The sequence below is a fragment of the Struthio camelus genome, chromosome 3, assembly GCF_040807025.1.
Source record: "Struthio camelus isolate bStrCam1 chromosome 3, bStrCam1.hap1, whole genome shotgun sequence".
NCBI lineage: Eukaryota > Metazoa > Chordata > Aves > Struthioniformes > Struthionidae > Struthio > Struthio camelus.
In genome coordinates this window covers 97,342,180-97,357,725 of record NC_090944.1, presented here as the reverse complement: position 1 = coordinate 97,357,725, position 15,546 = coordinate 97,342,180, and the positions used below count along the sequence as shown (strand labels likewise).

The following is a 15,546-nucleotide window of genomic DNA, read 5'->3' as shown; positions in this document are numbered from 1 at the left end:
TTATAGTATCTGATGCAGCAGAAATTAAAAAAAAAATCAGATTTTCATGGAAGTAAATGTCTTTATTTTCTCCCTTTTGCTTCTCCTTATTCCTTCCCTCCCTCCGTCTCTCTCAGTCCCCTTGCCCCAATAAGCTGTAGTAATAAAGAACAGAAAAACACCTCCTGAAAAGATCTGATGTTCTCTTTCAGTTAGCTTACTAGGCATTTATGTAAAGTCCAGAAAAGCACAGGATTGAGAGAAAGGAAACTAGACAGTGAAAGGAAGGGATTGTTGCTATCCCAGTGCTCGAACACTCTGTAGCTGAAGGGTGAAATTCAGGCCCCAATGAGCAGGTTGGACTTTGAATTCACTACACAAGAAATGAGTTTTTCCAGGTCAGTTAGCGTCTCGCTTTCTGAAGCCAGCATGTTCCTAACAAGGAAGAACAACACAGGAAAGGAAGAGGGTAGTTTCTCAGCAACCCAGAACTGACTCTTGTTGCCAGAATTGTAACTAGGAGTTATAGCCCTGCAATCTTGCTAATGGAGGTGTTTCTCTGATAATCGTGACTACTTTCAATCTTTCCCTCATCTCTTTGAGAAATAAATAAGTCAGATATTATAGTTTATCTGCTTGTCCCAGTTATAACTTAGCTGCAGTGTAACAGGGCATATGAAAAAGGAATTCCTTCTCATCTTATCTTCCTTAAGGAGACTTTATTGCAGTAGTCTGTGGTAATTCCAGAAGGTGAATCCTTTGTTTAAAAAAGAGCGAGAAACAACTAAACAAACTCCCATGCTCCAAACCCTGCACACAAGCCTTTCTATTACATAGCACCAGTACAGAGAGTAAGAACCAAATAAGATGATTTACACCTAAACGTGGATGCAGTAAGTTGTATTTGCTTAACAAGTCAATTGATAAAATATTTGACTTTTTTCCCCCCCAAATCATCTAATTTATATAGGTCAAATACTAAAGCAGTGTATTTAAAACCATTTATAATTACAAAATCCAGAGCATTTGGTGATTTCAGCAACATTAACTCTGTTATCCTGCATATTTATTTTTTCCCATGTTTAATTGCAATGTTTTAGATGCTGTTTCAAGAAAATCTGTGAAGATACTTTAAGCCAACATCAAGTGAAGCCAGCTGGACTTTACCACATGCTTCAGGTTCTGTTGTTGGTTGGGATGCCTTACTGGCTTTGGACTCTAATGTTGTTTTTACTTATGTGTTTAGTTGTACTTCTTTTAAAAAAAAATGAGGGAGGAGATGCCACCTTTAAAATGGCTCTGGGAGATTTTGAAAATCATACCTGATTTTTTGGCTCTTAATTACAGCATTGTTTTGTCTGGAAATGGTTTCTGTGAGGCTGGTTTAGAGATATTTTAGAGCTACCTGACTTCCCCTATGAGTGTAAATAGGTAATATGTTTTTGGCCAAACAGATGGGCAGAGAAGGGTCTTGGAATATCACAGAAAAGACAGTGTGTACTCATCACTTCCTTATGCTGATGGATGAAGCTACCAAATTTAGTATCACCAAGTACTGTGATAGCATTCCTACTTTTAAGATGTGGGTCAGGTGCCGGTCTGAGGAGGAAGGAAGGGCCTGTGAGGTGGGCCTCTCTGTTACCTTACTAATCTTTTACTGCACACCAGCTCTGGTTTCTCTGGAATTGTAGGACTTACTCTTAGAGGATTTTTATCCCAGAGTAAAGATTGCAGCATAAGTTTTGCTTCTCTGGCATGTGGAATTGACACCTCAGAGCAGTCTCCTCTCAGCACCCGCAGATTCCACTACTGAATTCTTTTTTTTTTTTTTTCCCCCCTGTAAATTGTTGGAAGCAGGAAAGGAGGAAATATGACTTCTGTCTGGTTCATTTCTTTCTGAAGGGCTGGCATGGAAAGGTTATGCAGCTAGCATTGCCCCGATGCTGGGAACTGAAATGGAGAGGCAACACTGAAGAGGACTGTTGTGAGTATAGCAGTAGTATACTGTAATGACAGCGTTATTACCTGGTAAAGTTTAAAATTCAAACATTCTCATAGTACCAGTAAATTGCCCATTGTCAGTCCAAGCCCATGAGTTTCTGTTGTCCCAAGTGCCTGCATACAAATTATTGGGATAGTGCGTGTACCCTCAAGGGTAGGGCTGGGAAGGACAAGTATTTGGAAGCTAATAAATACCTACAAAGCAGTGTAGGTATTTAGAATGTTAGCAACAATCTACTGGAACGTGCTTCAGCAGACTAGTGATGTTTAGTTGGATAAAAGTGATTAGCCAGGGATATATACCTATAATCCCGTATCTGCAGTTTGCTTTCCAGATGCAAGTCTCATGCCTGCTGAAACTTGCTATGAAGATGATTTTTTTTTACTTTGCAGGATCTTACCAGTCTAGACTGCAGGGCAGGTTTTGTATTTCAAGGTTCTTGCTTTTAACCTGTTTGGAAGGTGTGGTGGTGTTTTAGAATGAAGAGTATTTCTTCTTATGAGAACTGAAATGGTAATATGGCCACCAAAACCATCTCTAAACAAATCAGAAATGGTAATAGGAAGTCAACTGAAAAGTGCTGTTGCTGAATCTGTGGGCCTTAACTAGCAGTCACTTGGAAACATCCGCTGCAGGCCAGAGGCAGTCTTGAATGCTGCTTTTCCACTAAGGAAGCTTTTGATTTAAGGTGTGCTCGCTGAGCTGAAACCAGATTTAATCTCTGTTTATTCTTCCTCTGTCAAATTTTGTGAAACAATTTGAGCCAACATGAAACAGTGTTCTCTAATTAATGTGTGCCAGATATAAGTGCTAATGCATTACATGAAATGTAATTAATTACATGAAATAGCCACAGTCATGAGTGTAGCACATGTATTACCATGAAGCAAAACACACGAGTTAGCTAATCTTTGCTTTAGCATCTTGTGGCATCATCAGACAAGTCAATGTTGCCTATGACAGTGTGAAAGCATTTACACAATCATGTTCATGACTGTAACTTTCAGCTACCTTTGTCACTAAAATTCCTTTTTCCTTACGTTTTTGCAGTCCTTATTGTGGCTTTTTGTGTCAAGTGTCTTTAGAGAAATCCCTGAGAGCTATTGTAGCTTGGACTGATACATTAGTTGTTCATATTTTGCAACCAGCCTTGTTTCTTACTGGCTGAACTTATTCCTAGATAAAAACGCAGCTGCTCTTCCTGTGTGAAACTTGCTCAGAACTTATTCCCTCTTTATTTATGGTCAAGAAGCAGATGACACCAGCTAATTTTAAAGATAGGTTGTCCTTGCCCAGTAAGAGCTAACACTGTTCTTCCTCTGTAACCTGTAATGCTCTTTGCTTTTTTGCCCAGTCCACAAAGTATTTTGATTCCCTCTGACTCTGTGAACCCTCCCCTTTGCTCTGTCATTCGTTCTCTTTTATCTGTCGAGATGAAGAACCAAGTGCGTTCTTTTTTCTATACAGTTCAGCTTTTCTTCCTGTCTATCCTTGGATTTAGTTTCTTTTTCCCTCTAATTTGACTCTAGTAATCTAACCAGTTTGCATAGAAAATTGGATCAGTCCTTCCTCCTTGCTTTCTGAATTCTCCTCCTGCTCCCTTTCTCTCATCCTAGCTCACCCTTTTTCTTTACCCTTGACAGCTGCATGATTTTCAGTTGGCATACAGGGTCATTGAGATTCTGGAGTCTCCTTCAGTCTCTTTCCTTGTTAAATAAGTAGTAGTGTCCTCCCCCACTGTGAAACCGTTTTTCAGTCTGGATGTATTCATGCTACCTTCCTGCCTTGACTCTCATGACCTCTTTATTCACTTGGCTCCATCTCTCTTTTGCTTCAGTTATCCAAAGACCTATGACTAAATGTTGTTCTCTCTTCCCATGCAAAACAAGTTGTTATCTCCTACAGCTCTCTTGCTTGGATGCCTGATGCTCTTGAATAAAATTTAAGCTTCCTATCTAGGCGCAGCAGAGTTCGGCTGTCTGTAGCCCCTGTGTACTTCTTACTGCTCCTTGAAGCTGTCTCCGTTCTCTTGACAAATATAAGGTTTGAACCACTGCATTATTAGGGGGATTTTGTTTTTATATTAAGCGTTTTATCGAACTGTCAGATACCTTATCAGACTTTGCTATCTGCTTCTAGCACAAAGTGGAAGCTAGTGACAAAGTTAACTGCACAAGGGTGTTTAGCAGTTCTTTACATGAAGTAAAGAGTGGTACTATGAAGTGTAACAAAGATCAGACATGTCCACATTGTGGAAACGGAACACGCTATCAGATTTATTTTTTTGCATGTCTTGCATTTGTTAATTTCCTTTTAGCGTCATTATCTGGCTAATCTAGGCTATGAGCTCTAGGTCAGGGTGACTTGATTTTCCTTACCTGTAAAAGTGCATTGATATTATAATATAGTTTAAGTAAAGAACTGTATTTTATTTATCGACCCTCAAAAATTGGAAGCAGAGCCAAGTTTTACAATATCAAAGTCTTTGTAAGACTTTTCTTGACTATCCAAACTGTTGTAGCTGACCTGTTGAACTGTTTGAACTGTTCTTCCTGACCTCTTTCGTTATGGTTTTAGAGAGAATACAGCCAAGTTATTTCCACAAATACAATTTTCTTTTCCAGCCAATTGGTCTGAGCTATGGAAGGTTCTCAGGGCTGCACTTTGGGGTTTTAAGGAAGTTTACTGTAAGATTTGAGGAAATATATACAAATTGAACATCTGCTAATATTCTCTTAGTCTGAAGAGAAAGCCTTTGTGAAGTGGGGTGAGTTCTGAGAGGGGCTCTATTTTATACTGTGATTTAAAAAAAAATAGTAGCAGCTCATTGTTATGTCCTTTTATAAATACTTATTTGCTTTTTGTGTGTGTATTTTTTTTTTAATCCCATGAGTTTCTGGAGAATTTAATTAAAAATAAAAAAAAAAAGCTTTCCTTTCCAAATGAATGCTATGTAGAATTTTAAAAGAATGAAAACTCCATATATTTCTGTGAGGTAATAACTGTGTATACTTGGATATGAATGAATGCGAGTGGGTTAAGTTTGTCATGTGCAACCCAGGAGGCAGTTTTGGCTGATTTAAACCTTTATAAAAGGCTGATTGATTAGACTATCTGTGAATGTGAGGCATGGAATGACAGAGGGAACCTTTAAAATGAAAGGCAGGGGAAGGAAGGACAAGTGATGAACGAAGCCTGTTAAACTGCTGAGCGCCTTTTTCTCCAGTGCGTTCAGCTCAGTGGATTAGTTAGGTTAGCGCCGGAGGGATAGGCAAGAGCAGGAAATTTCAGTAGTAGCTTGCATAGCTGAACTTGGCCCTTGTAGGCTACCTGTGATGGCATAGTGCTACCATTTTAAGCAATTTCCTGATTTAGTATCTACCCCAGTTTTTGGTGTTTGTGCGGTACATGGAAACTTAGCTTACAGTTGCAGAGGAATATTGGAGAATATATATATGTATTCTTTGTATGTATATATTTAATAAGAGAAACGACCTGTGACATCTGGCAAAAATCTGTAAAATTCAGCAGATACTCTGGTATTTTTGGCATTTACCACTTGTCAGAAGCTTCTAGAAATTCTCCCTTTGCATGAACAGAAGAGGTGAATCAGATGGGCTGAGGAACAGTTCTACCTTTTGCAATTTCTCATTTTCTTCCTCATGTCTCTTCATGAACTTAAATGCATCTGCCGTGTCCCCAAAAGCCATTTCAGCAGCTTACTCTTTTTCCTTTATATGCGAGGGCCTCCCCCTGCTAACCGTGACCAAGTCCCACGTCTCATTCTGTGCTTTCTGCCTGCCCTCTCTTCTGAGCCTCTTCTTTTTTCTTGCTTACTTCTGCAGATTTATTTTTATTTATCAGTGTAGTTCTTTGCCACACAAATTACTCCTTCAGTGTCTCCCGTTAATTCTGTTATGATGTTTTTCTACAATTAATCTGTTCTGGTCTGTAACCATGGCATTCTCATACATAGTGCGCTCCCCCTGCCTTTGTAGTGCTTCCGCGTCCCCCTTTCTCTAGTATGCTCGTGCCAGAGGAATTTAAATCTGTGACTTATTCCTAATCAGTCCTTAATAGGTGGCTGCTTCTATTTTGATCTGAGTAAACACAGTCCCGTGGATCAGGCCTGAGAAATTTTCTTTAGCGGGGAAGTGGAAGGGCTAGTTACCTGGTTTGTTGGAGTTTTTTATGGTTTTAGCCACAAAAAAGTTAACAAAAGGCTACATATTTGTAACATGAGGTTAATGTCAGACTGAATTAATATTATAGCTTGAGCTAAAAGAATTATAGCTAAATTTACAAAAGCACAATTGCCATGTTTTCTTCCCATACCTCATATACGGTTGTTCAGTAGTTGGGACGCTCCTATGTGAGGCACGCAACATCTCCTAAGATATGGATATAAATCTCTCATCTGTGCCTTCCAGGAGAGTGTTGTAAACACCAAGCACCAGGAGAAGCTGAGAGCAATCCACCCATATTTAAAATAGTTTATCTAGAGCAGAGACCAATGCCCCATTCCCCTGACTCTAGGTTCATTCTTTGTCAATAATGCTTTTACACAAAATTGAAAAGCTCTCAAAGAGCAGTTTTGAGATTTGGAGAGGATTCTGGTATGATCACATCTAAACTAGGTTCAAAAAACCATCTTTTTGCTGGAGGTCAGTTCTATTGTCACATGCTTACTTGATTTCATATCAGTAGGAGATATAGATATAAGATCAGGAAAAATTAATCTTCCGTTTTTCAGGCAGTTTTAAGGGAATATGGTGTAATATTTGTCATTCTGTGAGCACTTTCTGAGTAATTGAAGGTGTATGGCTGATTATGATAGTTATTTCTTTGGAAAGAATATTAGTGTTGATTGATATTGTATATCAGATAGCTAATTAACCTCTTTCTCTTTGAGAAAGACTGCCCTCTTTTGGCTCTAATTAGAACAGGTTAATTGTCAAGACTTAAAAGTGCAAGTACTTGAGGCTGCTCTCCCCTGTCTCTAGTAGAAGCTGTTTATCCCCATGGGTAGTCCTGGTGGCAGTGTATTGATATCAAATTGTAAGTAGCTGTGGATATTCTGTGGCAGTAATTAACGTCTTCAGTAGGATATGAAGTTAAAGTTTTATGTATATATAAATCATACTCTATATATACATAGATATACTCTCTCTATATATAGTGTGTGTATGTATATCGTACTTCAGAAAAGATTTTGGAAGTGTGCGCTCTCCTTATTTCTAATACTTTGCTATTCCTGTGAAATTATGTCTGTCCATGACACTCTAGGGTTTTTGTTTTTCTGTTTTATCGATTCACTTTACATTTTTTTCTCTTTCTACATAGGTTGCTATTTAATTACCTTTTCTTTTCTAAAACTCTACTTTTTGATGTTTTGACCTTTTACCCCAAAAAACAGAGCGCAAGTGTCTTTGATCTTCATCATCATAAATCACCAGAGGTAATTAAAGTTTCAATAAGGTTGGCAGGTATGTGAAAAAACAGATGTCTAGGGCTTAAAAAATGTGCCTTGAAGGAATGAGTGAAGTTTTTAAGACAGTCCTGGGTTTAGTTTTAGCAGTTATGTGCCATAACTTGTAATCTTCTAAATGACACTCAAAGACCTATATTAAATGGACGGATTACAGTTCAGTTCTGTAGGAGCAGGTTTTCAAATCTCATCAGAAAGGCTAAGGACTGAGCTTGGAATCTTAGTTACCAGTTCAGAGCTTGGCATTGAAATGCTGCTGTTATGTGGTATCACAAATATGTCCGATTAAAGTAGAAAGCCTAATTCTGTGCTTCACTAGCCTGGAGGAAAAAAGTCTGGGTTTTATACTTGAAGGCAGCACAGTAGTAACTCATGTCAGTGTCTGGAGCCTAATTAACTAGAATGTCTGTGTTATTTCAATAAATTTGAATGTGATTGTTTATAATTCTATAATGTTTTAAAGACTTGGTCATGGACCAGGACCATGCTGTGCTGAGAGCTTTCATAATGTGTCTTTACTCCAAGGAACACTCAGTGTAGGCATAAGACAAGAGGAATTTGATGGATATAGGCAGCATATTAACATAGTATAACAGCACTGGTTAGTAGGACTTTTCAAGACTGAAAAATTCCCTCTTCCACATCCAGACAGGTTGTCCTACATATCCAGAAATAATATTCTGATTTAAAACTGCATGCCCATGTGTTACGTATGGCACACGCATATGATGTTCTTGGAATACTTTAGCTGTATTGACTGTGCAAACTAAATGCAAAAAGTGTAGTTACCAGCTTGCTAAATCATATGTGTTTTATGGCCTTGTTAGATAAAACTGCCCCTTGGCAGCCTTTGCTATCTTCTTTGTTTTATTAATGAGTAGTTTTGCTTTGCGTTTTGAAACAGGACATTCCTCTTTTGGCAGGCCCTGCTTTCTGGGGAAGCTAATACTGGCTATGTATGAGATAAGCGATGATGACTCTCAAGCATGGGAAAGATACGTGACTAATTTATGAATCTTTATCTTTTTATAGGCTATTGAGTAGATTCTTCTAACTGCATCAGAATAAGTTATCAAATTATATTTTTTAAAAGAAATAATGAAACAGCTTTCTTTTCTCTTATATGGGTGGAAGCGGCCCAGTCCAGGGTCTGTTTCATTACAAAGCACCAGCAGAAAGAAATTCTATTGGGTTGTTTCTGGTGTGGGTTTGTTTTTTTTTTTTTTTCATGTTTAGCTATTGCAGAGGTTAGAGCTTCTGTCTCATTCTAATACTGGACATACTGGTGAAATGGAAGACTCCTTAGTGTGCTTCAGCATAGGAAGCCTGTAGTTATGAGACACGCCATTGGGATGTTTGAGCCTCTGGTTCTGAATACAAGATTAAAGACTGTGTGTGAAATCAGTTACCTTTATGTTAGTGGAAGAAACACCTATTGACTTCAGGAGGTCCAGATTGTTACTTTATCTGCGTACTTGACTGAATTTACTTTGTACCTTAATTTATGATGATCAATATTCAGTTAATAGCGGAAATATATTTATTTTCGAAAAAAAAATCAACTTTGCCTAACTAATGTAACATTTTGTATTTTACTTGATTTGTGAAATTAATCAGAATATTTAAAGCAAAAAAGTAAGATAATTTTAGAAGCTGTATAGCTAAAATCTTTACTCAGATACCTCTGCCTTTAGTTTTGAACAGATTCTCAGAAAGTAAAGAACTTGAAAATGCTGCTGCTTAAACTAATAAGCTTTGCTGGGGAGTTCTTCAAAGACACATAACCCCTGCCAAAATTCACTTGCTGCGTAGCTTATAGTAAATAGCTAGATTGAAGACATCTTGTAAAACATAAGCTACTTCTTGTACATACTCCAAGAACTGCAGTACAAAAGACTTTCCTTTTCTCTAGTTTTCTGACTTGAATTAGTAATAAGATGATGTAAAGTAAGAAAACAAACTTAGAACTATACTGGAAACTTGCTAACATTTGATTTCTGTGCCCTTTAATGCATATGCTATTTTAAGATACAGTCATTTTTGGCTGGCAGAGTAAATGGAAGGAATGTATATGTATCATCACTATTTTTAGTGATTTTCCTCCTACCCCACTTTTAGGGTAAAATTGCATTTAAAGCATATCTTGTGCAATCACCATTTCTGCTCTCGGAAAGAAATGTAAACCGCAGTCTGATAAATAAGACTTTGAGTTTGTTTTGGGGTCACACAGCTATAAGGCTGTGACTTATGTTCTTAACAGATCTTGAGAGGTATGTTCCCCTTGACTTCCAGTACGTCTGTCAGTCTCACATAGTCTGTAGTAAACGAGCACTGCAGTACTGCTTCCTTAGGAAATGTATGCAAAAGTTAGGGAAATATAGATCCACATTTTTATTGCTGGTACCCATTCTCAGTGGTGGACTGGACTGAATCACCAGAGTCTGCGCAAAAACCTTTTGAAAGTTAACATTTGGATTCAGATTCATTGCTTAGGTCTGTCAAAATGCTACCATACACTGAGTGGATTTTTCATGGGAAGCAAGCCTTTTCTCAGTTCTCTGTTTATTTTTTAGTTCCATATTTGTTTCTGCCTGCTATTTTCAACCTCAGTACTTCTTTTCCTTTACTTTCCTCTTGCACTGTCAAACTCTTTCATCTGTGTTGATCTCTCTTCCCTCTCAGAACTCCAGATTTCTCTTATATCCAGACTGTTTGATTCCACTTACCTTTTCCTTGTGACATACCAAATTATTCTCCACTGAAAAGGTCTAGACATGCACTTTCTGCTACAGAGCTTCTTTCCTTTACTGTCAATATATCCCACTCAATTCAATTGCTGGTTCTTACTCTGTTGGATCATTTCACCATTTACTTCTGCCCTCCCTCAAGGACGTTCCTGTCCACGTTTGAGATCATCTGTTGTCTCTAGTGCTCACTCTGGGACCTTTATCAAACCTCTGTCTTTCTCCACTTGCCAAGAAGTCCAATCATTCTCTCCCCCTTATTTTACATTGGCTTCTGGGGTTCACTGTCATCAGCTTGTCTAATTTATCATCTCCTCTGGTAAAGGATCTGAACGCCTCTGCAAAATTTGGAAAATGGTAGTTTTGATAGGTAACTTCTAGCAAGATAGAGTTGATTTGAGGTTTCTTTGGGATGTGAGGAAGGCAGAAAGAGCCTGAGACAGTACGTATGGAGACTTCTGAGCTTGAATTGCAGTGATTCTGCCAGGGCACGCTCCGTGAGGTGCAATGCATGGTAGAAGGTATTGTCCCCCAAAATGACTTCTTTTGCGAGATCATCCTTGTAATAAGAGTTACTGTTTCTAGAAAAGACACTTTCAAATGGGAATATCTGATGGCTTACCACTGAAGTATCTCCTGTTCTTGTGGATGTTGAGTTCAAGACATTTCAGCACTTCTGGAAAATCAAAGCATTCTTGTCCCTATACGGTGAGGAAGTATGATTTACATGCCTAATTTTTAATTTCATCATGGTAAGCTCCAGGCCGTGGCAAATTAAGCAGTTACTTGGGATGTAGCAAAACAGCCCCAAGGGTATCTAGAGAGCTCCTTCCTATCAGCCTGGAACAGACTTGCTCTCTGGTCTCTCTTTTCTACTGCTCAAAGTGGTCCGCAGTGCCAGCACGACTCAAGCTCTCTCGTTCTCCCTGGAAAAAAAAAAAAGAAAAACGTGAAATGTCCAGCGTAGGGCAGAGGAGCAGGCAGATTCCCTGCTGGTGTTGGTAAAAGGCGTAAAAACGAGGAGGAGACACACTTTCCACACCCGTCTCTTTTATCCCCCTCCCTCCGCCTCCTTCCCTATCCCATTAGCCCACATTCTCTTCCTGCCCAGTCCTCCAGTGCTGCCTAATCTCATTTACAGGGGCTGCTGCCAGATCTGCAGGCAGCTGCAGTTCCTTGGCCGCTGTTTTCGGTGAGCGAGCCGAGAGCGGCGAGCAGGAGCAGGAGGAGGAGGAGGGCTGCTGCGTGGCGGAGCGGCAGCAGCACCTTTGACGTGCCTGTCCCCCACGTGACAGCCGCTCCATTGCGGGGAGGGAGCTGAGCTGCCGCCGCTCCGGCAGAGCTGGGGGGAGCCGCAGCCTCGGCGGCGGCGGCGGCGGCAGCGCCTCCGCCCGCAGTGCGCGTGTGTCCGTGTGCGTGCGTGTGCCTGCGCGCGCGCGTGTGTGATGAGCGATCGCCGCGTCCCTCCGCCTGCTGCCGGCTGACACGGACGGCGCGGGGCGCGCCAGGAGCGGCGGGAGGAGGCGAGGAGCCGCGGCCACCGCGCAGTGACCTTGGCCCGGGAGGTAAATGAGCGGGGCGGGGAGCCCCGCGGTGAGCTCCGCGCCGCTCCGCGCCCCCGCCCGGCCGAGGAGAGGGCGCCGCCGGGAGCGCCCCGGGCGGCGCCGCCGCTGTCCGCGGTGCTGAAATCGCGGGAGCGGAGCCGCGCCGCGCCGCGCTGCCTGCGGGGCGAGCCGGTTCGCGCTGCCATTCGGTGCCGAGAGGCGCGCACTGCGCGTGCAGGGCAGGGCGAGCCGGCGTGGCGGGCACGCTGCAGTTAAGCCCGCAGCCTGGAGGCCTGGGGAGGGGGGGACAGGGGAGGGCTTCGGAGGAAATGTTTGGACGAGAGCTCAGCCTTCCAGGCTCTCCGCAGCCGCGCCGGTGTGGTCGGTGGATGGAGCACATTCTTACACCTGCGTGCAAAGCCGGAGCTACGGCATGATCTGAGCTCTTGCTTAGCGCAGCTCCCGTGTGACCGGGGGGAGGGCGGAGAGGAGCCGGGCCTGGCGGCGGAGCTGGTTTTTTGCAGTGAACTAGAATGAAAGTAGGTGAAAGCAACCAGCAAGATCTTCTAGCTTGTTTCTTCCCTTCCTTCCGTCTACCTGCCTGCCTCCCTCTTGGCATATGTGTAAGAGTACAGATATGCTGGCAAATAAAGTTCAAAGCAGCTGGTTTGCTTTTTGTGTGTTTGTGTGTTATGAAAGTCTCTATGACCTGAACCGTGAGGAGAGGACAGTGTTGAACACGGTCACGGGCCAAATCAGCCAGTTGAAAACTGTGGTTTGGAAGGTGCACAATATCCATTGGTGCAGCCTGTGTAGAGGAGGAAAGAGTGCTTTGTGACAAGATGCCTGCATGATACAGTGGTTAGTGGTATGTCAGGGAGCTATGTGGAGTGGCAATTCATTAAAGTCTAAATTAGATTAACGTTTTACATGCATTCATTATTTGCATGCAGAAGAGAGTAATAACAGTGAATAGTGAATAAGCTGCTTTGCCCCAGTGTAAATATGTGGTGAAGAAAGTATACACTGATTGTGATAACCTGTTAGTAGAAAGTCAGGTCCATTAATCAGCAGTGAAGGCAGGAGATCTGAGGTGGTGTCTTATGAAGACCACTTTTACCTTTCACAGTGCAACGTTCAAAAGCGGATCAAAATCGTGGGACATGGCGCAAGGAAATAATTATGGGCAAAGCAGCAATGGGGTGGCTGATGAATCCCCAAACATGCTGGTGTACAGAAAGGTAAGCCTTTGTGTTTTGCAAAATCTGAGGAAGGGACATCAGAAAATGGTTTAAGTCCTGAATCTTTTGCCTAGCAAGAAAGGCCATTATTTTTACTGTTTCTGTCCCCCTTCCTGAAGAGATGCTGCTGCTGTGCTTTACCATGAATGTAGAGATGTGATTTCAGAACATGATTATCTGATACAAATTTGGAACATTTTGTATCTGTTGATATATATGTTACTAATGCAATTTAAATGGCATGTGAAAAGTAGATCTGTATCTGAGTTACTTTATAGACTTCTTAAAAAAGAAATTATTGGATTTGTTGTTCTGAATGTTCTGATTGTTAAAGCACACATGCATGTGTCAACTTCACATCATGTTCAGCAACAGTTGGGTTTGAATTTGTTTAAACATTCTCTTATGTTATCTGAAATGTCTACACGATAACTCTCTTCTGTACTACTTGATGTATTTTATTCACTTTCTGCATTGATGCATATGGGATGCAATGGTGGTGGTGATGTATCAGAGACTGAAAAAGCATTTTGAGTTTTTGGGGTTTTTCTGTATGTTTTTTTAACAAGTCCTCCCTGGTAACATCTATCTTTAAAATGGATTCAAATATTTTAAAACTGAATATTAGCTACGTGTTACAATATCTTGTATTTCTTTGGATAGAGATTCTCAGAGTGCAGGAAAGTCGGCACCGTTAACTTGTTTCATATGAGGGGAAAAACAGATTAAAGGTATTACTTCTCTGCAATCACCAGAACTTAAGAAAAACCATGCACTCCCGGGATTCTCTCTGCAAAAGGATTTTTAATGTAGTTATTTTAGTAGCATCGATATACAAATTTCCAGACATTGAACTCCAGTAATGGGGTTTATTTAGCCACTGTGCTTTCATTTAAGTGACAGTAAATGCTTGGGGATTTTGAGGTGGGTTGATACTTTTTTTAAACTTGGCAGTTGTGTTTATTTTGATAAAACTTTAATTGCATTTATCAAAAAAGAATAACAAAATAAATTCTAGTGATAATGGAGAAAGATAACTACTCTTACAAACTGAAATATGTTATTATGTAACTACTTGTTTATTCCTAGAGTTCTGTGCTTTTTAACTTGTTTATGGTTGTTTTTATCAGGTGGAAAAATAATACTTATATTTTGTTAGAGGCATTGACTTTTATTTTTGCAAGTTAGCTGTAACAGAAAACATCTGATATATACTCAATTGAGTCTTAACACAACTTGGATAGTAAGACAAATTGATGTGAGGTGAACTGAGTTGTCGTCATTAATTGTGGTAAGTCTTTTTTCCCAGAAATTATAAAATTGTCTCTAATTGAAGTCTGATGTATGCTTCTGCTATTCCATGTTTTCAAATACGATGATGATTTCAGTGAATTCTAATGGTATTTGCTATTTTGAAAAATTAGGCCATCTTTATGGAAGTGATTAGAAAGGAATTTAATAACTTAACCTTTGTATCCGTATGTATAAGAATGCACATCTAGAATAATACGGGGTCATCTTGCCATTAACATCATGAGTGTGTTTCAAAATGAAATTTTGTGCATGAATGAATGGGTCAAAATATGCTGCATATTTAAACACAACATACCAAAACTTAGTTGTACATTTAAGGCTTTTGATCTTTCAAAACAGTTTTTATTTATCATTTTCTGTACTGAGAAGGAACCCTCTTCTTTACTACTTTAGTATACAGAGGAAGAATGTCGAGAAACTGTGTTTGTCTTCTCCTGTGGTATCGTGGTCTGAGGAGCTGGCCAAGCTTGTGACCCATTATGTTTAGTGTGAACTCATGCCCCAGTTTAACGTTGTCCCTGAGCAGCCTCCAGATTCAAAGGAAACTTTTGAGATAAGTGACATGAACCCTGATGAATCAGGGGAATTTTGAAACTGGGAGTGAGGGCAGGATACAAAACTCCAGCTGTATGCTTAGCAGGATCAGAGCATCAAACACCTTCTCACTTCTGCGGAGATCAAAGATACAGGGATGGTACCTGCTTGTGTCTTTCAGTTTAGCAAGGGCCCTTATTTTGTTGTCGTCATTCTTAAAGTGCAAGTGGTTTGCGGACTCTTACGTTTACGAAGAACGCTGACCTTCTACAATATTACCAGTAATATTTATTTTTATCGATCTTAACTTATTCCTATAGGAAGGTAAGACAAAAGGATCATTAAATATTGTGCAGACAGATGTTAGATTACTGGGAGAAAACTTTAAATACTTCTTCCTTTAGCACTATTTGAGGAATAGGCAACAAAATAATAGCTAACGTATTTAAAAGTCACCTACCTACCTTCTGGTACGGCTGTAATCAAACGTATTATAGCTTCTGTGTCTAGAACATAAGAAAAGATTAATTAGGTAGAAATCATTTCAATTCAGAATATATTATCTCTGAATATAGTTCTTTATTAGCAACAACTACATCACAAGATTTCTTGTAATACGTTTGAAAACACAATACTTCTCTATCTGTCATTGTGTTAGGAATGAAAGCTCTGTGCTGAGTGAACAAAGAACTAGATCTGT

General features: G+C 40.2%; 1 protein-coding gene across 9 annotated transcripts in view; it reads left to right on the top strand.

The window, feature by feature from the left end:
* The window catches only part of RGS7 (regulator of G protein signaling 7), a 284,031-nt gene that overhangs the window by 17,683 nt on the left and 250,802 nt on the right, over nt 1-15,546 (top strand). For 5 of the 9 annotated variants that reach the window (XM_068939278.1, XM_068939277.1, XM_068939269.1 and 2 more), the window contains exons 1-2: nt 11,516-11,778; nt 12,887-12,998. The exons of 2 other annotated variants lie outside the window; for them this stretch is intronic. Coding sequence is in view for 6 of the 7 variants with exons in the window: in XM_068939277.1 (XP_068795378.1) it covers nt 12,921-12,998 (78 nt within the window). In the remaining variant the exon portion in view is untranslated. Of the gene's footprint in view, nt 1-11,325; nt 11,779-12,886; nt 12,999-15,546 lie in introns of those variants that run through there. 2 more of the 9 variants (XM_068939271.1, XM_068939270.1) reach the window with 2 other exon arrangements.